General features: G+C 44.3%; 3 protein-coding genes across 4 annotated transcripts in view; all 3 read right to left on the bottom strand.

The window, feature by feature from the left end:
• Positions 1-292: 292 nt before the first annotated feature.
• On the bottom strand, positions 293-10,457 carry LOC109906861 (thrombospondin-type laminin G domain and EAR repeat-containing protein). Of its 2 annotated transcripts, none has more exons than XM_020504705.2 (13): positions 10,119-10,457; positions 8,332-8,567; positions 7,763-8,202; positions 7,550-7,643; positions 7,204-7,360; positions 6,745-6,876; positions 6,202-6,272; positions 3,436-3,597; positions 3,148-3,352; positions 2,245-2,477; positions 1,634-1,812; positions 1,441-1,542; positions 293-1,298 (listed from the first exon to the last, which is right to left on the bottom strand). In XM_020504705.2, exons 1-13 carry the CDS (start codon positions 10,207-10,209, stop codon positions 1,145-1,147), a joined length of 2,256 nt encoding a protein of 751 aa, XP_020360294.2. In that variant the 5' UTR covers positions 10,210-10,457; the 3' UTR covers positions 293-1,144. The 2 variants fall into 2 exon arrangements, with proteins under 2 accessions (XP_020360294.2, XP_020360295.2); XM_020504706.2 differs by having other exon boundaries at positions 7,550-7,640.
• A 1,721-nt stretch (positions 10,458-12,178) lies between these two features.
• LOC109906732 (small ubiquitin-related modifier 3) lies at positions 12,179-15,080 on the bottom strand. Its single transcript, XM_020504599.2, has 4 exons — positions 14,920-15,080; positions 13,894-14,022; positions 13,647-13,718; positions 12,179-13,389 (listed from the first exon to the last, which is right to left on the bottom strand). Exons 1-4 carry the CDS (start codon positions 14,938-14,940, stop codon positions 13,327-13,329), a joined length of 285 nt encoding a protein of 94 aa, XP_020360188.1. The 5' UTR covers positions 14,941-15,080; the 3' UTR covers positions 12,179-13,326.
• Positions 15,081-23,272: 8,192 nt separating this feature from the next.
• The window catches only part of LOC109890396 (unconventional myosin-X-like), a gene marked incomplete at its 5' end in the record, with an annotated part of 18,097 nt that continues 15,889 nt past the window's right edge, over positions 23,273-25,480 (bottom strand). The window contains 1 exon segment of the mRNA XM_031792251.1: positions 23,273-25,480. This exon segment is cut by the window's right edge and continues 799 nt beyond it.

Raw genomic sequence — 25,480 nt, 5'->3', positions numbered from 1 at the left:
CAATACTTGCTGTCTCCCTCAAGCAGCGACAGAGAGCAACATCTGTCTCTGCCAATCAACAACTGGACTCACTCATATCTCTGTCTCTGCCAATCAACAACTGGACTCACTCATATCTCTGTCTCTGCCAATCAACAACTGGACTCACTCATATCTCTGGACTTGTGGGATGGTGTGTGTGTTCCCAAAGTGAGTGGTGTGACATGTATATATTGTTCTTAATAGTTAGTTGTTGTTGTTGCATTATGTATAGCTTGTAACCTGTAAGCATGTTCAGGGATTATATGCCATTTATACACACCTTTATTACTGTTATTATGCCCTCGTGTTATCGTATGTACAGTATATTCATTGTCTTTCATTTCCTTCAACAGAACTAGTACCATTCCACTATCTTTCCCACTTTTCATCCCCATGTTCATCTTCCTCAGTGTGTTTAAAGTTCCTGTGTGTTAACTCTTAGGCACCTTTATTCCCCTCTAACCGGGGACGGTGTCGGTGAGTCACAAACCAGTAAAATACCTGGAGCCGGATGACTCTCTACTAGCATGCTAGCAGTTACCATAGACTACCAGTAATTGTGCTAACGCGAGTTAGCAACTTCTTACAACTGCACACAGAGACATAAAAATGGTATCCATGAGTTTATCTGACGTCGATAAAGTGCTAGGTTAAATAAATACAAAATTGCCAAAATCCTGAAGTATTTAAGGTTTCTGGACGTTGGTTGAAGTGGTGAACAGCTTTTACAGAAAATGCAGATTGGTCAAAAGCTGTGGAACTCTACAGTTTCCATTCACTGCTCCCCTAGTATGGGACCCTCTAAAATATAGATTTCATTCTGAAACAATATTCTTACATAAGCAGTAGAATTTGCAGTAAGACACAAATGAAACAGTGTATTTTTTTACACATTTGTATTACCTCAATAAATAATTTTCACAAAATTATGGGTAACAAATATGACTAATGTTAAAGTTATATACAGTACTTATACACAAAAATGTGTATCTACTAATACTCTCTCTTTCTCTGCAAATGTGGCCCAGTACAACAACATAATGTGACATTCATTATTACATCAGTTGAGATTTCATTTTGTATGTTTCTCCATGTTGTCCCTGATATGACATTGTGTCACGTGTCAGTGTGTTTTCAGACGGAAGACTTTGGAGAGAGGTGCTGTGGCGCTGGAGTAGATCAGATAGGAATCCTCTCCGGAAGTAAAGAATTCCCAGTCGCTGCATCCGATGGTGGGGAGCCGGTGAATGGGAACAAACCCCTCGTATCCCTGCCACCTGCGCTCATCCATATCACGTTCAAGTTCAAAACACAAATCGTGATAATGATGAGTTTATAACATATCACCATAATATTTGTAAATTCACATACCATTCAATTATAGCACCATGACCAATTCTCGTGTATTCATGTGAATACCTGTAGATAATGCTGTTCAGAGAGTGAGACTCTCCATCAAAGGAGTTTGCAACAACCAGGTAACTCTCTTCTCCTACTGTGAAGAACTCCCAGTCAACAGCACTGAAGGGGGAGACAGATAGAGACATGAGAGGGAAGGAAGAGAGAGGAGAGGTGGGGGGAAATGTGCACCTGTATGAAGGTGCATGTGTACCTGTATGTGACTATGTCCTGAAAACGCAGGAACAGCTGAGAGCTCATGTCCAGCTCGTAGATGGTCGAGTTGATGGCATAGCGACCGGGGCCATTGCCATGGAGTTGGTGTCCGTTAGCAACCACCAGGAAGACCCTGCTGCCGATCTGGAACATCTCCCAGTCTGTGGCACAGAACGTCTGAGAGAGAGAGACAGAGAGACAGAGAGACAGAGAGAGAGAGAGAGAGAGAGAGAGAGAGAGAGAGACAGACAGACAGACATTAAGAAATTAAAGAAAGAGAGACCATAGAATAATGCCAACACTGGAATTCCCTCCCAATCAAAGCTGAGTCTTTTTGTGGTTTCAATCTGCCTGTCAGTCAACTTCACCTCACATGTGTTTCCATTCAAATGTCTGATTCACTATCAGTTATCTGTCAAAGCTGGATCTAACATGCAAATTCTGCCCCGCTATACATGGTCTATTTTTGTCCTCTCTTAGTTCCGTGGTGTGGGTGGTTGTGCTGTTTTAGGATTTCTGCCAATCTACCCCCCCCCGCTCTCTTCCCCCTTGCCAACCCCCTCTTCCTTACTCTGTCTCTTCCTTCTACTTCACCTTCATCTCTCTCACCTTAATAGTCTGAAACAAGTGGAAACTTCCATCCACCCAGACATAGATGACCGAGTCAACGTGAGTGGTCTGTCCATCAAACGCATTCGCCACAGCCAGGAAGTGGTAGGGTCCGACCGTGAAGGCCTCCCAGTCGTAAGCCCCAGAGGTCCGCAGGGCCTGGTGTGGTACAAACAGCTGCGTACCACGGTCCCACTTGTAGACCACACTGTCTATGGTGTGGTTGGTATTACCTAGAGGAAGGGAGGGGGTAGGTAGAGGACGAGATAATTGCAACTGAGTTACTAGTATTGCAACTCATCACATGAGGCTGCTAAGGGGAGGACGGCTCACAATAATGTCTGGAATGGAGGAAATGAAATGTGGTAACCATGTGTTTGATGAGTTCTGTACCATTCCATTATTCCATTGCAGCCATTATTATGAACCCGTCCTCCCCAATTAAGGTGCCATCAACCTGCTGTGCAGCTCATGTACCGTAACTGAGTAGAACATACTTTTCTACAAGGTCTTTTCAGCTTTACAAAGATTTGGCTGCAGCCAATTCCTACCTTGTCTGTGGTTGGCCGTAACCAGTTCCTACCTTGTCTGTGGTTGGCCGTAGCCAGGTCCTACCTTGTCTGTGGTTGGCCGTAGCCAGTTCCTACCTTGTCTGTGGTTGGCCGTAGCCAGTTCCTACCTTGTCTGTGGTTGGCAGTAGCCAGTTCCTACCTTGTCTGTGGTTGGCCGTAGCCAGTTCCTACCTTGTCTGTGGTTGGCCGTAGCCAGTTCCTACCTTGTCTGTAGTTGGCCGCAGCCAGTTCCTACCTTGTCTGTGGTTGGCCGTAGCCAGTTCCTACCTTGTCTGTGGTTGGCTGCAGCCAGTTCCTACCCTGTCTGTGGTTGGCCGTAGCCAGTTCCTACCTTGTCTGTGGTTGGCCACGGCGAGGTAGGTGTGTCCTTGGATGCGGAAGGCCTCCCAGTCCCGTGCACAGTGTGTCTGGAGCGCCTGGTAATGAACAAACCTCTGTGTCTTTTTATTCCACCTGTAGATCACTGACAGTTCATCTTTCTCCACTGTCTCCTCCTTCCCTGTGCTCTCCCTGGAGTTAGACACCACCAGGAATATCTACAACAAGTTAAATCAACAAATTAACAAATACAATTGTATTTCAAAGTGTATCTTAACATCTCTAAGATGTCTTCCTGTACCTTCTTCCCCATCGTAAAGTGTCTCCAGGAGAGAGCTCCATGTGTGCTGATCTTCTGGTAAAGGTGAAAGCCTCCATCTCTCCAGAGGTAGACTGCAGAGCCCAGGGAGGGGGAGCGGTGGGCCATTGCTGCCATCAAACCCAGCCCTTGTACACTGAACACCTAGACATCGCAGACAGATGGACAGACAGAGCGATAGAGAGAGAGACACGTTGAAAACCAGTTGAATCTACAACTACGTGTTAATTTAAACAAATATAATAAACAGCAAAAAAGTTTGTCTTTCAAAGATAATTCGTAAAAGTTCAAATAACTTCACAGATATTCATTGTAAAGGGTTTAAACACTGTTTCCCTGCTTGTTCAATGAGGCAATTAAGGTCACAGTTATGAAAACTTAGGACACTAGAGAGGCCTTTCTACTGACTCTGAAAAACACTTAAAGAAAGATGCCCAGGGTCCCTGCTCATCTGTGTGAACGTGCCTTAAGCATGCTGCAAGGAGGCATGAGGACTGCAGATGTGGCCAGGGCAATACATTGCAATGTCCATACTGTGAGACACCTAAGACGGTGCTACAGGGAGACAGGACGGACAGCTGATCGTCCTCGCATTGGCAGACCACGTGTAACAACACCTGCACAGGATCGGTACATCCAAACATCACACCTGAGGGACAGGTACAGGATGGCAACAACAACTGCCCGAGTTACACCAGGAACGCACAATCCCTCCATCAGTGCTCAGAATGTCCACAATAGGCTGAGAGAGGCTGGACTGAGGGCTTGTAGGCATGTTGTATGGCAGGTCCTCACCAGACATCACCGGCAACAACATCCCCATTGGGGAAAAAACCCACCGTCGCTGGACCAGACAGGACTGGCAAAATGTGCTCTTCACTGACGAGTCGCAGTTTTGTCTCACCAGGGGTGATGGTCGGATTCGCGTTTATGGTCGAAGGAATGAGCGTTACACCGAGGTCTGTACTCTGGAGTGGGATAGATTTGGAGGTGGAGGGTCGGTCATGGTCTGGGGTGGTGTGTCACAGCATCATCAGACTGAGCTTGTTGTCATTGCAGGCAATCTCAACGCTGTGCGTTACAGGGAAGACATCCTCCTCCCTCATGTGGTACCCTTCCTGCAGGCTCATCCTGACATGACCCTCCAGCATGACAATGCCACCAGCCATACTGCTCGTTCTGTGTGTGATATCCTGCAAGACAGGAATGTCAGTGTTCTGCCATGGCCAGCGAAGAGCCCGGATCTCAATCCCATTGAGCACGTCTCAGACCTGTTGGATAAGAGGGTGAGGGCTAGTGCCATTCCCCCCAGAAATGTCCGGGAACTTGCAGGTGCCTTGGTGGGAAGAGTGGGGTAACATCTCACAGCAAGAACTGGCAAATCTGGTGCAGTCCATGAGGAGGAGATGCACTGCAGTACTTAATGCAGCTGGTGTCCACACAAGATACTGACTGTTACTTTTGATTTTGACCCCCCCTTTGTTCAGGGACACATTATTCCATTTCTGTTAGTGACATGTCTGTGGAGCTTGTTCAGTTTATGTCTCAGTTCATACTTATGTTAGTTCAGTTTATGTCTCATCTTGTTATGTTCATACAAATATTTCACATGTTAAGTTATAGGAAAATAAACTCAGTTGACAGTGAGAGGACGTTTCTTTTTTTGTTGAGTTTATATTCATATTAAGAAAATATATTTAAAATATATGACCAAAAGTATGTGGACACCTGCTTGTCGAACATCTCCTTCCAAAGTCATGGGCATTAATACGGAGTTGGCCCCCCCTTTGCTGCTATAACAGCCTCCACCGTTCTGGGAAGGCTTTCTACTAGATGTTGGAACATTGCTTGCTTCCAATCAGCCACAAGAGCATTAGTGAGGTCGGGCACTGATGTTTGGCGATTAGGCCTGGCTCGCAGTCGGCGTTCCAATTCATCCCAAAGGTGTTGAATGTGGTTGAGGTCAGGGCTCCGTGTAGGCCATTCAAGTTCTTCCACACAGATCTTGACAAACCATTTCTGTATAGACCTTGCTTTGTGCACGGCGGGCATTGTCATGCTGAAACAGGAAAGGGTCTTCCCCAAACTGTTGCCACAAAGTTTGAAGCACAGAATCATCTAGAATGTCATTGTATGCTGTAGCGTTAAGATTTCCTTTCACTGGAGCTAAGGGGCCTAGCTCGATGGTGAAGTGTGATTCATCACTCCAGAGAACACATTTCCACTGCTCCAGAGTCCAAATGCGTCGACCTTTACACCACTCCAGCTGACGGTTGGCATTGCGCATGGTGATCTTAGGCTTGTGTGCGGCTGCTCTGCCATGGACCCCATTTCATGAAGCTCCAGACAAACAGTTCTTGTGCTGACGTCGCTTCCAGAGGCAGTTTGAACAAACATGATTTTTTACGCACCTCGTGCTTCAGCACTCGACGGTCCCGTTTTGTGTGCTTGTGGTTTTGTGAGCTTGCGGCTGAGCCGCTTTTGCTCCTAGACATTTCCACTTCACAATAACAGCACTTACAGTTGACCGGGGCTGCTCTAGCAGGGCAGAGTTTTTAAGAATGACTTGTTGGAAAGGTGGCATCCTATGATGGTGCCATGTTGAAAGTCACTGAGCTCTTCAATGTTTGTTGATGGAGATTGCATGGCTGTGTGCTCAATTTTATACACCCATCAGCCATGGGTGTGGCTGAAATAGCCGAATCCACTCATTTGAAGGGATGTCCACATATATAGTGTATGTTTTACCTCAATATCATACGTCTCTGAACTGGTGGAGAGGATCTGCTGCTCCAAGACATAGTCTAGTCTCTGGGACTCTGTAGAAGAGATGGAGAGGTCAGAGAGAGATGGAGAGGTCAGAGAGAGAGATGGAGAGGTCAGAGAGAGAGATGGAGAGGTCAGAGAGAGAGATGGAGAGGTCAGAGAGAGAGAGAGAGGTCAGAGAGAGATGGAGAGGTCAGAGAGAGAGAGAGAGGTCAGAGAGAGAGATGGAGAGGTCAGAGAGAGAGAGAGAGGTCAGAGAGAGAGTAGAGAGAGAGGTCAGAGAGAGTAGAGAGAGAGGTCAGAGAGAGAGAGATGGAGAGGTCAGAGAGAGAGAGGTCAGAGATAGAGAGGTCAGAGAGAGAGAGAGAGAGAGAGGGGTCAGAGAGAGAGAGATAGAGAGAGATCAGAGAGAGAGAGAGGTCAGAGAGAGAGAGAAGAGGTCAGAGAGAGAGATCAAAGAGAGAGGGGTCAGAGAGAGAGAGAGAGAGGTCAGAGAGAGAGAGAGAGAGAGAGTGGAGGACCCACCTTGCAGCATGGGGACCCAGAGTGTACCGTCACAGAGGTAGAGAGCTCTCCTGATGGGGTTAAACCACAGCTGTCCTCTTACTGAACTGGAACAGGACTTCTCCAGCCCCACAGACACCCGCACCTCTGACTCTGGGGGGGTAGAATGGGAAGGAGGAGGAGAGTGTGGGAGGGGGTTAGAGGGGGAAGGAGGGGGGTAGAGTGCAGGGGGGGTAGAGGGGGGGAGTAGAGTGTGGGAGGGGGTAGAGGGGGAAGGAGGGGGGTAGAGTGTAGGGGCGGGGGTAGAGGGGGAAGGGGGGGGGGTAGAGTGTGGGAGGGGGTAGAGGGGGAAGGGGGGCAGTAGGGGATAGACGTACAGGGTGAGGCAGGACAGGGGAGAGAGAAAAAAATTGTCAGAGAAAAGAGTCACATTTGTGAGAGAGATCAGGGGACAGTGAAAATAGGAGAGAAACAGTATACCATATGAAGGCAGCGTGAGGTCACTCCTAGTCCCTTTTTGTGGTAGGTCTAGCAGTACCGCAGGCACAGACAGCTCTGCCAGCCCGGCGTTGGAGGATGGGCAGACACGAGGGGTGGCATCAGAGCCTGGCACCAGGACCAGCTGTCTGATCAGACCCTGGGAGGGAGGGAGGGACAGGGGGAGGGAGGAGCGGAGAGGAAAGGAGAGAAGTAGAGAGAAGCAAGTTATATAGAGAGTGTTGGCATAACCACTCTTATCAAGCCATCATGTAGCCATTACTACTAGTGTACATCTAGTGTACAAAGGTTCTAGAGAGAGAGGGTTGTCGTGTGTTTTGGTTCTTACTGAGAACAGGCCATTCCATCTCCCTCGGCTGCCGATGTGGAATCTGGAACCCTGAATACTGAGGTCAGAGGGCAACGACTTGGAGTGAACCCTGCTGAACACATATGATGACATCATCATTACAGAAATGTAATACAGACAGACGGACGGACAAACAGACAGAGAAAAAGGATACATAGAAAGAGAGAAGGAGAGCCAGAGAAAGCAACTCACAATTCCAGGTGTGTGTTGCAGTCCACAGTGAGAGTAGCGTAGTGTCCACTAAATGCTAAAACCAACGTGTGCCAGCGATCATCAGCCAATTCGATGCCTCGGAAAACCCAGCGCGCCATGACCCCCCCGCTGCGACCTCTGAACAGGAAGTGGAGTCTGTCTCTGGAGAACCGCAGGCCAATCAGAAGCCGTCCCTGACTTTTGCTGTTCTCTCCATCTCTACTTCCCTTCCTCTTCTCTCCGTCCATTAGTCTTTCTCCCCCTCCATCTGTCTCTCCATCCCGCTCTTCATCCCTCTCATCATCTCTCCCTCCTCGTTCTCCATCCTTCTCTCTGTACCAATCTCCATCAGTTCCTCCCTGTGTCTCCCCCTTCCTCTTTCCAATCCTTGCGTCCTCTTCTTCCTTTTCCTCCACCACAGAAAATATGTACTCGTTTTTCTGAAAGACCGGATGAGACAGATCATCACACAGTGGGAAGAGGCAATAAAAAAAATACACTGAACCTTCCCCACATCATCGATGATGTCACTTCCTGCTGTAATGCTGTTTCTAACCCCTGGCCCTTACCTTAGGGGCGACGAGGCTGACCTTCAGGGTGGTGACGATGGAGAACTCTCTGGGGAAGAGGTGACAGTTGACGAGGTACTGGGAGGACGGGAAGTCCAGGGAAGGGTGAGGACGGGACAGACGGACACCCATCACACCCCCAGACTGGATCAGATGCACCCCCCCTCCTGTTACCCCCCTCACCCCCTCCCCTGCCCTGGAGAGAACACGGGACAGAAGGTCCAGGGGGAGCAGGTCTACGGGGAGAGAGAAAGAGTAAGAAGGTGAGAGAGAGGGGGAGACAGAGGGGGAGAGAAAGAGTAAGAAGGTGAGAGAGAGGGGGAGAGAAAGAGTAAGAAAGTGAGAGAGAGGGGGAGACAGAGGGGGAGAGAAAGAGTAAGAAAGTGAGAGAGAGGGGGAGAGAAAGAGTAAGAAGGTGAGAGAGAGGGGGAGAGAAAGAGTAAGAAGGTGAGAGAGAGGGGGAGAGAAAGAGTAAGAAAGTGAGAGAGAGGGGGAGAGAAAGAGTAAGAAGGTGAGAGAGAGGGGGAGAGAAAGAGTAAGAAGGTGAGAGAGAGGGGGAGAGAAAGAGTAAGAAGGTGAGAGAGAGGGGGAGAGAAAAAGTAAGAAGGTGAGAGAGAGGGGGAGAGAAAGAGTAAGAAAGTGAGAGAGAGGGGGAGAGAAAGAGTAAGAAGGTGAGAGAGAGGGGGAGAGAAAGAGTAAGAAGGTGAGAGAGAGGGGGAGAGAAAGAGTAAGAAGGTGAGAGAGAGGGGGAGAGAAAGAGTAAGAACGTGAGAGAGAGGGGGAGAGAAAGAGTAAGAAAGTGAGAGAGAGGGGAGAGAAAGAGTAAGAAAGTGAGAGAGAGGGGGAGAGAAAGAGTAAGAAAGTGAGAGAGAGTGGGAGAGAAAGAGTAAGAAAGTGAGAGAGAGTGGGAGAGAAAGAGTAAGAAAGGGAGAGAGAGGGGGAGAGAAAGAGTAAGAAAGGGAGAGAGGGGGGGAGAGAAAGCAAGTAAAAAAGAGGGAGAGAGAGAAAGAGAGGGGGGAGAGAGAGAGAGAAATGGGGAGAGAGAGAGTTAGCATTTCCTAAATAGTGGGAATCTGATGGTGAGAGCAGCAAGATGAGGTGTTGGAGCTTCTTGTGTATTCATGATATCAGGTAAGGTTAGTCAGAGTTTACGGGATGGCTGGGAAATGTCTGGTAGGTTTTTGGCATGATCTGTGCATACACAGAGTTATCTGTGCATGAGTGATTTGCATCAAAGTTTTGGCAAATCAAGTTAAACACATCAAACACTCACGCACACGGCTGATATCTCTCTGACACACACACACACAAACACACACACAGTGGTGGGAAAATTACTCACTTGTCATACTTCAGTAAAAGTATAGATACATTCATAGAAAGTGACTCGAGTAAAAGTAAGTCACCCAGTAAAATAATACTTGAGTCAATGTCCAAAAGTATTTAGTTCTAAATGTAATTGCTAAAATATACTTAAGTATCAATTTTCTTATATTAAGCAAAGCATACACCACCATTTTCCTGTCCTGCTCAGCATTCAAAATGTAACAAGTACTTTTGGGTGTCAAGGAAATGTAATGAGTTACTATTTGAAGTAGCATCCCTACTGCATGCAAGTGGAAGAAGAAGCGGTGTGTTTAATGCCACTCTACAGTATAATCTGACAGAGCCGCTATCGGACAGGAAGTACAATGTTATGTGTCACAATCAAATGTGTCCCCGGATAGGTTACAACACCCACACACACGCCGATATTATCATAGCGCATTTAACAGAATAGAACGTACCACTGCATGGTCTCCGTGTCTCTGCAGCTGCGTTGATGACCCTTAACCCGAGAAACAGCAGCAGAGGCAACAGCAGCATCGGCGATGACATCCCAGCTTGCTCCAGCCAATCACAAACACTGTGACTGATCCGAACGCCAATTGACGCTCATCTACAACACGCGTGTGTGAGTATGTGTGGGGTAGCGTGTACGTTTGTGTGTGAGGTGTGTCTAGAGATGGTCCTTAGAGAGTGTCCGTAGAAAGCAGCATCTTCCAACAGACAGAGTCCAGATGACAAAGTAAAGCTTGGATCTAAACTACTCTACAACATCTGACTTCAGCCGAGGCAGACAGGCAGGCTCCTAAATGAGTTAGTTCTGTCTGGTCCGGCCCCTTCTCTTATATACCAGGCCCATGCAAATCACTAACCAGTCTGTCAATCATTTCACAGAGTAGAACAGAAGCCGACTGTATCGCTCACATACTCTTCTAAGAGTGTGTATGTGTGTGTGTGAGAAAGAGCAATATGTATACCTAAGGTGGAGTTGTATGGGCCATAGATACAGAGATAAAGAGCTGTACTACAAAATAACCTTACATTAGATAAACACCATATAGTCCAAGTAGTCATTTTTAAAAAGGGAAAAAATAATTTTGAAAACATGCATACCACCGGTGACCTCTGCTCCACCAATAGAGTGCTTGATACCGGCTAAGCTATTACCATATTAACCAAGATCCCTGTTATTAGGACCTTTATTATTGTAGTAGCTGAGGAGTGGATGACTATGTACGTGAGTTTGTTTATGTAAGACAGCTGTTCTCATAAAGGATTTTATAATATTGCATTCTGAGAAAATGTAATAAAAATTGTAGCGGGGAATTAGGTACAACTCTCAGGTGCAGAGCCGGGAGGGTGGACCAATGTGTGTCTGTGTACATGTGTATTTTAGCCATGCCCAGGCTTCAAATAGCGATTCCGATACAGATCAAGGAGAGAACGGAGGGGTGTTCACTCTCTGTTATAAACCTTTTTACTGCTGTTTTTCCTTTTCTTCAAGAGCAGGTTTGTGCACTTTAGCAGATCAGTGGGCAGGAGGAAGATGTCTTATAGACTAGTCTAGTGTTTCTCCTAACCATTTCTTTTCAAGGCTACAGGATCATGATGATAACTTTCTTCCTTCTTGTATCTCTATCCCATCAGGCTATCAATCGACTGTGCTTAATCTGACTGCATCAGCCAATCACACAGAGCGATTTAACATCCTGACAGATGGCTGACCGCAGGCAGAAATGTAATGAAAACAGAGGGAGATTATCCTCCGTCCTCTCCTCCTTTTGAAAACTGTCAAAGATTGAGATAAAACAAATGCAGTTGTATTCAATTATACTCCTTCTCCGCTAGGATGTCATTTACAGAGGAATCCCAAAATAAGAGTCCAAAGTGGTCAAAATTAATTTGAATGTATTTAATATTTAAATGTAAGCATGCAGGTCCTCCGAGAAAGCAGCAGCTTATTCAAAGGAAGGTAGTGGATTTGGGCAGAGACGACTCCAAGGATGAACTTGTGCTTCCTCCATGGGAAGACATCAAGGACAAGAGGTAGACTTCTCCATTCACCTAATAACAAACTGACAGTCCTCAATCACTTATGGGTTTCTGGAGGAAAGGACGGCTTTGGCCCAAATTAGAATCTAATCACCTCGGCCCTTGTCATGATTAAACGCTTGAACAGAAACATGCAAGCACACAAATACAGGCACTCGGGATAATGTCCCAGCTTTACTTCTGCTGAATTGGGACCTGCTGATAGAAAGGGAAGACAGGGATGGGGAGACAGACAACTGTACCAATAGACAGTAGCACCCCCTGCTGGTCTTTTTATGCAGCTGAGAATACATTTCAGCTACAGTACTTTCAAATAGTGCTGGATAGGGTCCAACATACACAATTGGTAGTAGATGCGACTATAAACAATACATTGAACATACAATTCATGATTCTCATGTGTAACCGGCAGTCCACTGAATGAGCCCATTTTATATCACACTTTTAAAGGAGGAGGCGTGACAAGGAGTCTGAGTACCAAACTATATTTATTGTTTACAGTAGTAAAAGACGCCAAACAATGTACAAATCAGTAGAGAAACCAAACAAATACCATATGACAAAACATGTGGGTAAAGAACTTAACTGCCCCTCCCCTTATGCTCCAAGTAGACGTAGCCCCTAACCACAGACCTAGGATCAGAAAACCGGAACCCCCAAAACATTAACCATTCCGGGGATGCAAATTATCTGACCCTGTATCAGTGTTCAAGGATGACTTCTCCCTCCTGCCTTACACCCCCACCCAAACACCGAAAGCAGAGTCACTGACAGGGCTGCTGTATGAACTGACCACTGAAAAATGAAAGAAATGGCCCCATATGGTATCAGGGAATATTCCCGTTTGACTGCCCTAAAAAACTAGGGGCGCATCTCAACAGTATAAGTAGCTTCCTTGAGACAAGGGGTCTCCTCGTAAAACTGACACTAAAGAACTGGACAGGTGAAAGCATATTCCACGGTCAGCATCCACATTAGCCTGAATGTTCAGATCGGTGCCAAATGAAGGAGAGGGAACATAAGACTTGAGATGCACCCTTAGTTTTCACCCTCTGAAAAACCAGGGCGTCCCCCATGTCAAACCATTGGAAGGGTCCAGAAGCCACCCCCTAGGCACTCCGTGTAGATTTAAGGTGTTGGATAAATACAAAACACTACACAAGTGGCTTAGGTGTAGGGAGTTGTTTCTAGATCAAAACTCATGATTCTTAGCATTGGAAAGACCCAGAAGCTGTCCAAGACAGTTCAAGAGTTCAATGTTGACTAAGACAGACATTTGAGGGGAGCCCTCCACCCCATCCAAAAACGCGCCAGACATCTTTTAAAATAAGATCAAGGAAACAGACGATGGGGAAGCCTAAAAATAGAAGTTGCCCCTTACCACAGATCTAGGATCAGCTCATCGTATCCTAAACCTAACCTCATCCAATATGGGGTAAACTAACAACTGACCTTAAATCAGTGTCTAGGGGGCAAATTCATCCCAATCCTACACCCCAGGACAAAACCGAGACAGACATTTTTTTTTTTAAACAAAGGAACACAGAAGCTGAAGTGACTGGAGGAGAGGAACAGTGGGCGTGGTTTGGGTATGTCAATCACTGTAACAGGAGGGGCTTAGCAGAGACCACCTGTCTGCTGTTGGAAAACATCTATGGTGTCTTCATCCTCCATCTCCAGCTAAAGAGAGAATTAACATGTGTGAGATGGAAGGAGAGAGAGGGATCTAGTAAAGAGTGATTCCATGAGGGGGATATGTAATGGGAAGTACAGCGAGAAAGCAATAAAGTTCATTGAGAGCAGGTGTGCTTTAGTTGAGAGAATGATAATGGTTCCAGAGATGCTGTGCTTTAGAGTGATTAGGAACGGGCCAAGAGAAGTGAGTAGAGGGTGTTTCTAAAGAATATAGAGAGCTGCCAGTTGTCTGTGCAGTGTACCTGTGAAGGTGTGTCTGTCTCGTTGATTGGCTGTCCGTCAAACCTGAACCTGATCTGCCTTATCGAGAGCCCCTGCAGGAGAAAGAGGACACAAAAAAATAAATGGGACAGATATTCCTCTAGTATTGGAAATCAGGTCAGCTCTTGATAATATTTCTGAGCGATGCTCAGCGTGCCCCCTGCTCCAGTCTTCGCCATTGAGGCGGCAGGTAGGAGGGCAAGGTGTCTGATTGGCGACTGTGCTGACCTGACGTTCGCAGTAGGCCTTCATCAGTTTGCTGAGCGGAGTGTGTCTCTTGATTTTGAACTGAACCACAGAGCCGTCCTGACCGGCTACCTTTAAGTTAATGTGGTCGTTCTCAGTCTTCACGCCCTCCTGAAACACAACCAAACAGCAATGAAAGGATTAACATTGTAGTTATTCAGTCTTCAATACACCTGTCTTGGAGAGCCAAACAATTGACTTGTACAACCACTGTTAAGACTCCTCACACGTCTCTGGACGGTGTAGCAAGGTAGTGTTCTTGTCTGTAAACTTAGGGTTGCCTGCGGGTGGTACTGGGTCTGGGAAATGTGCGAAACCCGAAGGCTGTGACTGAAGCAGCCAGCTACTAGACCCAGGCGTTATCCGTAGCAAAGCCCACGTTCAGCTTTCCCTAGTACCTCAAAATCGAGAGAAAAAATATGAAACCTGTATCAATCAGTGGTTAGGGACTACTTCGTACAGACGAGATATGAACAATTCTGGTCTTACCGGCGCCTGGCCAACGCCATGCGTGTTTACTGGCCTAGAAGATACAAACAGTGCGTTAACTAACTAATTATGTTATTTATCCATTTCAATAAGTGGATGCCGACGAATGCATCGAAATCACTCGAACATGGCTTCCAAATTGTGTCACATTTTGTGCCGCTATTTTTGCGGCATTTAGCTAGCCAGCTGCTAGCGTGGTCTTTTTTCCACAAAGAAAACCCCGCTAACGCTATCCGTGTATTCAACTTCGAAATGTAAGTGGTATTTGTTTCAACAATTCTATTTTCTGGTTGAAATACTTCGCATAACATCTCTAATAGCTTGTATATCTGATCAACTTAGAAATATCGTATCCGGAGGCAGCACTCCATTCATTTAACTACGAAACAAACAGTGCGCCGATTCAGACAAACGTGCAAACCGGGCCATTTTTGATTGCATATTTCAGGCGCTATTCAGCATTAGACTGTTTTAATCACCTTAAATAGCCATCACATGTTGATAGCCGACTAGCCTTACCTTTGGTTTCTCCTCCGACATTTTGGTGGGTTTTCTTTAAAGGATTTGCGGGTTAAAATGTAATTTTGGCTGTGTTTGCATTTGCACCTCTTTAAGCTATATGCTCTTCTCCTCCGCAAACACGGGAACGCGCTTTGGTCTCTCGTTCCGCAGACACTGATTGGCTTTCGTGGAATCACGTGACATATTCTCTTCGGACGCGGATTCGGGGACGTGCAATTCAGCCAAATACTCGACCACGCGACATTAAGAACCCGCCAAAGGCAGGGCTAATGGTTAATCTCAAATAAATACACACATTACACTCAGATCAAATTGAATTTGTCACATGCTTCGTAAACCACAGGTGTAGACTACAATTAAATTATTATTTACGGGTCCTTTTCCAACAATGCAGAGTTAAAGATACAAAATTTAAATATTGACACAAGTGATAAATACACAGTGAATAACTATAATGAATAAACATAAAAAAATCTACCGTTATTTGTCACATGCGCCGAATACAACAAGTGTAGACCTTACCGTGAAATGCGTACTTTACAAGCCCTTAACCAACTGCAGATGAAGAAGAGTTAAAAAAAAAATATTTACCAAATAAACTAAAGTAAAAAATAATAAAAAGTAACACAATAAAATAACGAGGCTATATACAGGAGAACCGGCCAGAGTCAATGTGCAGGTTAGTCGAGGTAGGTAGGGGTGAAGTGACTATGCATAGATAATAAACAGCGAATAGCAGCGCAGCAGTGTACAAAACAAATGGGGGGGTCAATGTAAATAGTCCGGTGGCCATTTGATTAATTGTTCAGCAGTCTTATGGCTTGGGGGTAGAGCCTTTTGGTCCTAGACTTGGCGCTCCGGTACCGCTTCACGTGCGGTAGCAGAGAAAACAGTCTGACTTGGGTGACTGGAGTCTCTGAAAATGTATTAACATGGCTATGTACAGGGAGTACCAGAATAATATTGTAAAATACAAATTATATAAAGGCAAATCTTCCATCATCATAATGGATAGAGAAATGGGGTGTATTCATTACAGAATCCGTTTAATAACCAAATGGAAGCAAACTGAGAGTAGAGGGGTGATAGTGGATCTCCAGTCTCGTTGCCTACCCGAAACAAGGCTTTTGATGACCAATCGGGGGCGCCCCAAGTCAACATGTAATTTCTCTCTTAAGGAAGAAAGGGAAGGATTGGAATGGGTAGGAATCGAAGCCTGGGTTCCAATTTCAGAAAGATTCTCTCTCTCTGTGGCTCTGCTCATAGAAAATGCTTGAATAAAGAGTATAGTATCCTTGATAAAAATAGTATATTGAGATTGAGTCAGAACTGCAGGAATTCCTGTTTATTTTTTATCTCTACTATTATTGAGGTTACGATCACAGGTCTGATATGGTTGTTGTAGGTTTCTCAATATGAGGTAGAGGTTATAGTAGGAGCTAGGAGTTGAAAAGATCCAAAGAGACAAGTCTTACATAGTGGATAGTTTAATTTAAGTAAAAATAGATTTGCTCAAATCAACAGACAAAGGGTAGTTTATTACACAACTTGACATCAATAAAAAAATTGCTTAATTTGGCCTGACAAGATTCTAACGGAAGTAGCTGGTGTCTGTAATGAGAAAGCTGTCACAGGTAGAAATGTATTACTTAGATCTGACATTCTTTGTCTCATTGTACAAGGTGTGTACATTCTATATGGTAGGGTACATTTCTATCTGCAATTTTGAGAATTCAACTCTTCCTGACACCCTCCTATTTAAAGCTGCAATATGTAACTTTTTGGGCAACCAGACCAAATTCACATAGAAATGTGAGTTATAGATCTGTCACTCTCTTTGAAAGCAAGTCTAAGAAGCAGCAGACCTGTTGTATGTGCAATATTTCTATGCTTAGCATATGGAAAACATATTCCACAGCTGTTTAGATGGTACAATGATTCTCTAAACTATACGTGCTTGTTTTGTCACAAACTGAAATTAGGTGAACTATTAGAATTTTAGCAAGCAGGAAATGGCAGAGGGATTTCTGCATAGTGCATCATTAAGTACAATTCTGGTTTAAATTAGGACAATACATCTATACAAGTTTATTGTTTGATGGAGTACAGGTGTGCGTGCACTGGACACATTAACGATAGATCCCCATAAGATAAATATACATAGAAAAGGTCAACTTTTCTGGAGTGCATCTTCTCAATCAAGTAGAGCATAGGTAAGATCTCCTATAACCAAGTAGTAACTCTCAAATACCATCATGAGTTTATAATACAGTAGTAGTCACAGAAGGAAGCTGGTATAAATAAGGTAAGTTGCTAAGGCTACTGCACCTTTCCACTGCTCTCACAGTCTGCACTGCAAGACATGTTCAGCACTGCAAGACATGTTCAGCACTGCAAGACATGTTCAGCACTGCAAGACATGTTCAGCACTGCAAGACATGTTCAGCACTGCAAGACATGTTCAGCACTGCAAGACATGTTCAGCACTGCAAGACATGTTCAGCACTGCACCACTCACCAAGCAGCACAGAACTTGTTCTAGCTAAGCATTCGTAGAAGACTTGGTTCATTACATTCAACACAATGTTTAATGACCTGTGTTACATGGGCAGATAATGTTGTATAAACAGGTTGTACCAAAACTTTGATCTAAGGCCAGTTTCATGTATTCTCCTCAAACGGTTAAAGAGATTGAACGGGATCTTAAGCACTTACACATTCGTAACATATTGTACGAATTGGAATTCGTAACATCGTACAAATTGCAGGATTATTTTTTTTTTTAGCAGGACGTAACATATACGAAATAAGTGACGTTGTGCACAATATTTGGCGACCCGTTTTGGCTTGTGAGCTACATTCAAAACTACAGTCTGAAATGATACAAATCCTTCACAACACCTCTAAGACTTTTATGATGAATGGTTTAGGGGAGGGTAAGCTGAGCATAGAACAGACAATACGTTTAACAGTCCTGGGGGGGGGGGGGGGGGGGGGGGGGTTGAAAGGTCAGAGGTGAAGAGAAGGCAGGCAGTTGATACAGTACAGTGTTCAAATATCAGTTCAAGAGAATTCGGAGTACGGGTTGAACCCACTGAGACCTGAGAAGGGAGAGACAAGGAGTTAGAGATCATCTTTCATAACAAATTCCATCAGAGTAGTGACAGTGTTTTTCCACAGACAGGAGTGGTGTGTTTGTGTATATCAAGTCGTACCATATTTCGTTCTGATTTCTTCATGCCTCATCATCTCTGCCTTTCTGTTAACACAAAGACAACCAGCTGGTTAGACACACACTTTGTATTTTAAGAGGACTGCACAACCTTTCAGACCAGCCAGGTTGGTAAGAAGTCATAAGTAGAGCACAAGCCGGTTTGGGCGGTTAGCTTTGGTTGTGACGTGTGTAAAGGTTTGTTCCAGTAATTATTTTGTGTCACTCTGGCTGTAACTGATATGAAACTAACAAAAGAAACTTGGGGCCTTGTTCTGATCGCAGTCACATCGTCAGAGACACACTAAAGTCAAATACAGCACACACAGGGCCTGACTGGGTAACGGTTACCATATCTTCCTGTGGGATTTGTAGTAGGCCAGCTGAATACACACACAGCCATGTAAATACAGATATATAGAATAACAAAACACATTCTTTAGTTGCAAATTGCTTCACATATATAGAGAAATACACAGATGTCCGTGTGCCATGATGACGTCTTACCTCTCTTCCTGTTTTCCCTTCATCTTATTTGTCCGCCTCTCCATCTTGGCATCGAACCTTGTAGACCTGACACACCACACACACACACACGTTAGGGCGGATAAGTACTTATACATGTACCTGGAGGTCAGTCCATGGGGTAAGTCAGTGCGTGTGAGTGTGTGAATAATTTCACACTAGTTGACCACGACAAAGCAAACACACACACACACACACACACACTACACAGTTGAAGCCAAATATATTGTCACCCTTGAACTAAATTATTCCCCATTTCTTTTAAAATAAATTGAAATTGAAAAAAATAAAACATTTATTGGATTTGACATTGCAGAGACAATTTTATTTTTGTAAACCTAGGTTGAGAATTTTGATTAGGAAAATAAAGACAAATGGCAGGTCCTAAATTGGCTCCCTGGAGCTAGTACATGGTTGGACAGCCTTTGGCCAAGATAACTGCAGACAAACGCTTCTCGAAGCCACCAATGAGCTTGCTGCAACTTTCTACTGGCATTTGACACACTTTTCAGCAGCAAATTGTTCTAATACTTAAATGTTTGAGGGGTTCCCTCCAACTACTGATCTCGCCATTGGTTTTGGATGCGATTCAGTTCCGGACTCTTGTCTGACATGTGGGAGATTTGATAATGCTGTGGAGTTGCTCTGCTGCCTCTGGTCCCGGGGGCCTTGAACGTGTGCGAGGCATCATGAAATCAGCAGATTATCAGGTGTTTTGTTCAACCCATGTCCAAAAACTGGGTCTCCATGGAATGTTGTGGGTCTTCCAGCAGGACAACGACCCCAAACATGAAAAAACACCCAGGAATGGTTCAAGAAGAGATGCTGGAATGTTCCGGAGTGGCCAGCCAAGAGTCCAGATTTGAATCACATCCAAAACCTATGGAGAGATCTGAAAACATCAGTTGATGGGGGCACCCCTCAAGCATTGAAGATTTAGAGCAGTTTGCTGTTGAAAAGTGGGTTACATCATTGCTTGCTACAAGACGTGTTTGTCTGCAGTTACCTTGGCCAAAGGCTGTGCAACCAAGTATTAGCTCCAGAGTGCCACTAATTTAGTCCATGCCACTTGTTTTTATTTTCTAAATAAAAAATTGTCAACTTAAGTTTACAAAAAATACAATTGAATTTGCAATGTTGAAAATCTAATCAGGTGTGAAGACCAGAAGCTTTCTTTTTTAAACTTGTTTTAGAAGGGGACATACAGACATCATGATTTAGTTGTATTGTTTATTATTTTGTTGAAGTACTGTTTGTATATCTTTGTATTTTAAATTTGTGTTACTGTTTTTGTCTATCACTGTTTCGTTACGTGTTATGTTTTGTGGACCTCAGGAAGAAACGCTGCTGCTTTGGCAAAAGCTAATGGGGATCTGAATAAACAAATAGGAAATAGCGACTTATTTAAGAAAAGTGCATGGGTGCCAGTATGTTTGGCCGAAACGGTATATAAATACACTCACGCAGTCAACGATATTAAAAAATATATATATATAATAATAACAATATACAGTTGAAGTCAGAAGTTTACATACGCTTAGGTTGGAGTCATTAAAACTCGTTTTTCAACCACTCCACAAATTTCTTGTTAACAAACTATAGTTCTGGCATGTCGGTTAGGACATCTACTTTGTGCATGACACAAGTCATTTTTCCAACAATTGTTTACAAACAGATTAATTCACTGTATCACAATTCCAGTGGGTCAGAAGTTTACATACACTAAGTTGACTGTGCCTTTGAACAGCTTAGAAAATTCCAGAAAATGACGTCATGGCCTTAGCCAAATACATTTAAACTCAGTTTTTCACAATTCCTGTTTACATACACTCAATTAGTATTTGGTAGCATTGCCTTTAAATTGTTTAACTTGGGTCAAACGTTTCAGGTTGCCTTCCACAATAAGTTGGGTGCATTTTGGCCCATTCCTCCTGACAGAGCTGGTGTAACTGAGTCAGGCTTGTAGGCCTCCTTGCTCGCACATGCTTTTTCAGTTCTGCCCACACATTTTTTATGGGATTGAGGTCTGAGCTTTGTGATGGCCATTCCAATACCTTGACTTTGTAGTCATTAAGCCATTTTGCCACAACTTTGGAAGTATGCTTTGGGTCATTGTCCATTTGGAAGACCCATTTGCGACCAAGCTTTAACTTCCTGACTGATATTTCACCAGGTAAGTTGACTGAGAACACATTCCCATTTGCAGCAACGACCTGGGGAATAGTTACAGGGGAGAGGAGGGGGATGAATGAGCCAATTGTAAACTGGGGATTATTAGGTGACCGTGATGGTTTGATGGCCAGATTGGGAATTTAGCCAGGACACCAGGGTTAACACCCCTACTCTTACGATAAGTGCCATGGGATCTTTAATGACCGCAGAGAGTCAGGACACCCGTTTAACGCCCCATCCGAAAGACGGCACCCTACACAGGGTAGTGTCCCCAATCACTGCCCTGGGGCATTGGGATATTTTTTAGACCAGAGGAAAGAGTGCCTCCTACTGGCCCTCCAACACCACTTCCAGCAGCATCTGGTCTCCCATCCAGGGACTGAACAGGACCAACCCTGCTAAGCTTCAGAAGCAAGCCAGCAGTGGTATGCAGGGTGGTATGCTGCTGGCAAAGTCAATTATAAGTGAAATAATCTGTCTGAACAATTGTTGGAAAAATGACTTGTGTCATGCACAAAGTAGATGTCCTAACCGATTTTCCAAAACTATAGTCTGTTAACAAGAAATTTGTGGAGTGGTTGAAAAACGAGTTTTAATGACTCCAACCTAAGTCTATGTAAACTTCCGACCTCAACTGTATATGTGAACTATGAATGGGTAGGGGTGGGTAGGGGTTTCAGGATTGGCAGGGATAGAGTTCACAATGCCAAGGATGGAGGGATGCAGAGAGATAAATGAGGGCAGAGAGAGAGAGAGGTGTGTGTTCAGTTTGTCCCCCAACCTGTCTGACAGGTGTGGAGGGTGGAGCTGATATGCTGATTCATGTGCACCAGAACACATTTGTGACCCTGTTAGACTCATGAGCAGGAGGAGTTATAGTGGGGGAATCAGGACCAGGAAACCCAAAGTGTGCCTCACTCACGTGCCAGACTAATCCCAGACTCACCGTCACAATCGTTACACATTCCTCACAGCTTGTTCCATTCTTAGTCTCACACACTGAGAGGGAGGGAGAGAAAACAGGTTGATTGAGAAAAAAAACAACGTTAGACCAGTAGTTCATAACGCACTAAACAACTGCAGTTAGAGGCAGTAATAAAGCCTTCTCACCTGCAGTAAGACCTAGCCTACAGTAGATATTTCCATTGGTTGTTAGACTGTATGACTCCACATAATTGTTTGTGTACATTCTGTTAGTTCTATGGCTCCAGATAAGAAGTGGAAGCCTGGTAGTCTGGTTTCTATGGGGCTAAAAGGCTGAAGGATTCTTCCAAGACAGGGAACAGGTGTCTCTTTGGACACTTTGACTGGTTTCACCCAAACACTTAACAGTTAAAAGGGCCAGCCAGTCACGATTATAGCTACTGAAATGTGTCTGAGAAGGAACTGAAAACACTCCAACGTTCCCGCTAAAAAGGTTTCAGTTACACAAGCATTTAGCAGAAAGCAAGAGCCAACTCCCTAACAGTGAAAAGGCCAAATACGTTACTAATGTACCAAGACACTTGAAATTAAAGAGCCATTATCTGAATATAATAATATAAACGTGGAGGTTGATGAAAGTCTAAATTACACCATTATAAAAGGAACTGAAAACAAGCATTAAGTCATTTTCTGTTTTACTGTGAAATAGGCTACAATGTGAAATCGGGGAAATACTGGTTCGAGGGTACTTCACTACCAGCTGTATTTTCGGAGATTAACGTCACTTGACTAACTAGAGCCAACATAATCAACTATAATATGTTGTCATATACATCAAAATAATCTATAAACGACAAATCAATGGTTAAGAAAAACAACAAAAGAAGTGTCACTAACTCAACTATCCTTGGTGCGGCAGTTTGCGCGAACACAGCGACTAAACCGAAGAGTAGCAGCAGAACAGCAGGTAGCCCTACCAAACTCCTTATTAAACCCATAATTTATTCGAAACTTTAAAATATGTCAGTAAAATATCCCGCCAGTGTATGGCGCCACTCTTGAGTTGAAAAAGTTGTCTTATTTAAGTAACAACACGGAGAGAGGCAATCCGTTTTAAGAAAATAAACCCTTGAAGTGATGTTGAGATAAGGCAAAAAGGTCTGTCCTCCTTTCTCCCGGAGCGCGCCCAACCATTGTCATGTGGAATTAGGGTGACCACATGTCCACAATACGGGACAGTCCCAAATGTTGGACATTTGTCTGCTGTCTCGTATTTTATCAACAAATTAAAATACCACTCATTTACCCCAAAAGTTATATTTGTTGCGTATTTCAGTCAGACTTCCTATTCATTTGATGATAACTGCCAGAAACATGTATTCATGTAGGCTGCACTGGCCCGCAAAAACATTCCGTTGTCCCGCATTTGTGTATTTTAAATATGGACCATCCAAGCGGAAATAGAACAATCATGTCAGCTGTGTGCGCGTGCGTGCGTGTATAGAAGAGAAGACTGGACAATTTCCGATAATTTATTAAATCATACGTTTGTAAAGCCAGTTACAAAAAAAATAACAACAATTTTCTCTCTCTTTCTCTTTTTTCTCTCAAAACAATCACAATGTTTCAATATATAATGATAATAATTCATATGAACCATGACAGATTACAGTCAGGCCCTACTCTGGCCGCCTGCGGCTGGAAAAGGACCCCGGCATAGAGGTTGCTCATAGACACAGATCTAGGATCAGCTTACCCTTACCATTTGGGTGTGAAACCAAAACTGAGCTTAGATCACAGGAGGTTGGTGGCACCTTAAGTGGGGAGGATGGGCTTGTGGTAATGGAGCAAAATCAATGGAATGGTATCAAATACATGGTTTCCATGTGTTTAATGCTATTCCTTTTGCTCAGTTCCAGCCAATATTATGAGCCTTCTTCCCTTCAGCAACCTCCACTGCCTTAGATCAGTGTCAAGAGGCAACTTCATCTTACTTTGTGTACTAGCAGTGTGAGAGGCAGGGCCATTGAAAGAGAATACCTAGATAGGACACAGTTCCCGAATTTCACTGGATGTGATGATAATTGACATTCCGCCTGTCTGCCAAAAACATGTATTCATGTAGGCTACACTGGCCCGCAAAAACAGGATTTTTCAGTCATTCCAAATGGCCCAGTGGAACACTGGATGGAATGTCGTTCTGAATTGGAATGTCTTTTCCAGTAATTCTGATTCTATAGACTGGTCCTCCAGTGGGCTTAGGCCCACAAGCAGTGACGACACACAGTCAGAAACAAACACAATTCCCATGTTCCCAGAATTCTGAATTCCTATTTCCTAGAAGCATACCTCCTCAATGTGTGATCTTCTCTTCTTTCACAGAATTCCATACTGTAACCATATCCCCTCCCTCCCTCTGCAATAATTATAACAAATAAATACCCCATCCTCCCCTCTCCCTCCCTTCCCAAACTCTTCCCCATTTAAAATCACAACACCATTCTCTTATAAAGGTTATCCAGATAGATAATACTCTTATTTGTTAACAACACACTTTCTTTCTTTTCTTCATATGGTTCCCTTCTTCCCCCGGTAAGGTAGTTAGTCACTTGCATTATGACACAGATACACACGCTCATGTTAGCATTCCAAACACAGCACTGCAGGACGGGAGACACTGGGAACGCACAGTACACGAGTCACATGACTTAAAACAGGTTCTATTCACTCATGAACTCGAGAACAGTCACATAGCATAGAAACAGAATGGGTAGAGAAGACAAGATTGTAGATTCCTCATGTTTAAAAAAAAAAAGTACCCACCGATATGGAAACGTGAGCCAGAAGGATGATACGAAGGCTACATTTCACTAGAGCACAGAGAAACGCATGCAGGCAACCATCCCAAACCGCCCTACCAATATGGCCGCCGCGACTGAACTCTACCCATTCTACATCAAGAAGTGAAGCCCCTCTATATATCTGTGATTTAGTCAGATGGCACTGCTAGTGAATAAGGGTGCGTTGGCATATTAGACATACAGCAGTGAATATCTCTGTTCCTTCGCATTTAGTTTACACATACAATAAATTAATCAAATGGCATTTAGAATGATATTTATATACATACAGTACAGTGACCACCAAAATCTATGTAGGGTTCCTATGAGGTGCAATTTTCAAAAATGATAAGTGTTTGATTAGTGTATGTGTGTATGTGTAGGTTGGACATGAATATGTAATATATGTGATGTTCATAGTATGTAGACATTTTATAGGAGAAAGCTCTCTCAATCTCCCTTGGTTGATCTTGTAGTCAACATTTTTCCTTCTCCTCCCATGGAGACCCCCCCCCCCCAGACCGAGCCAGACAGCTACCCCTTGAAAGAGCCTCTGAGTCAGGATGATCCCGGGGAGATGGCCCTGGATGGGCCTCCAGCCCTGGTTCTCTGAGGGAGTTTGTTTGAGGCCACTTCATTTGACCATATGTGATGTCACTTCCGTTGACACAGGAAGTAAGTACTGTGCAGTCTGATGAAGAAGGGACCGGATTTTCTGATTCGACCCCGAGATGAAAACACAAAACAGTCCTTTATCTCAGTCACCACGGATAACAACAGATGAACGAGAGATTGAGTGAGAGAAAGAGAGAGGAAAGGAAGCAAGCAACAGAGAATAAATTAACACTTAACTGTAAAGAGAGTGAAGCAGGCAAAATGGGGGACA

Source organism: Oncorhynchus kisutch, linkage group LG16, assembly GCF_002021735.2.
Source record: "Oncorhynchus kisutch isolate 150728-3 linkage group LG16, Okis_V2, whole genome shotgun sequence".
NCBI lineage: Eukaryota > Metazoa > Chordata > Actinopteri > Salmoniformes > Salmonidae > Oncorhynchus > Oncorhynchus kisutch.
Note: the sequence above shows the minus strand (reverse complement) of the source record. Positions and strands in the feature narration are given on the sequence as shown.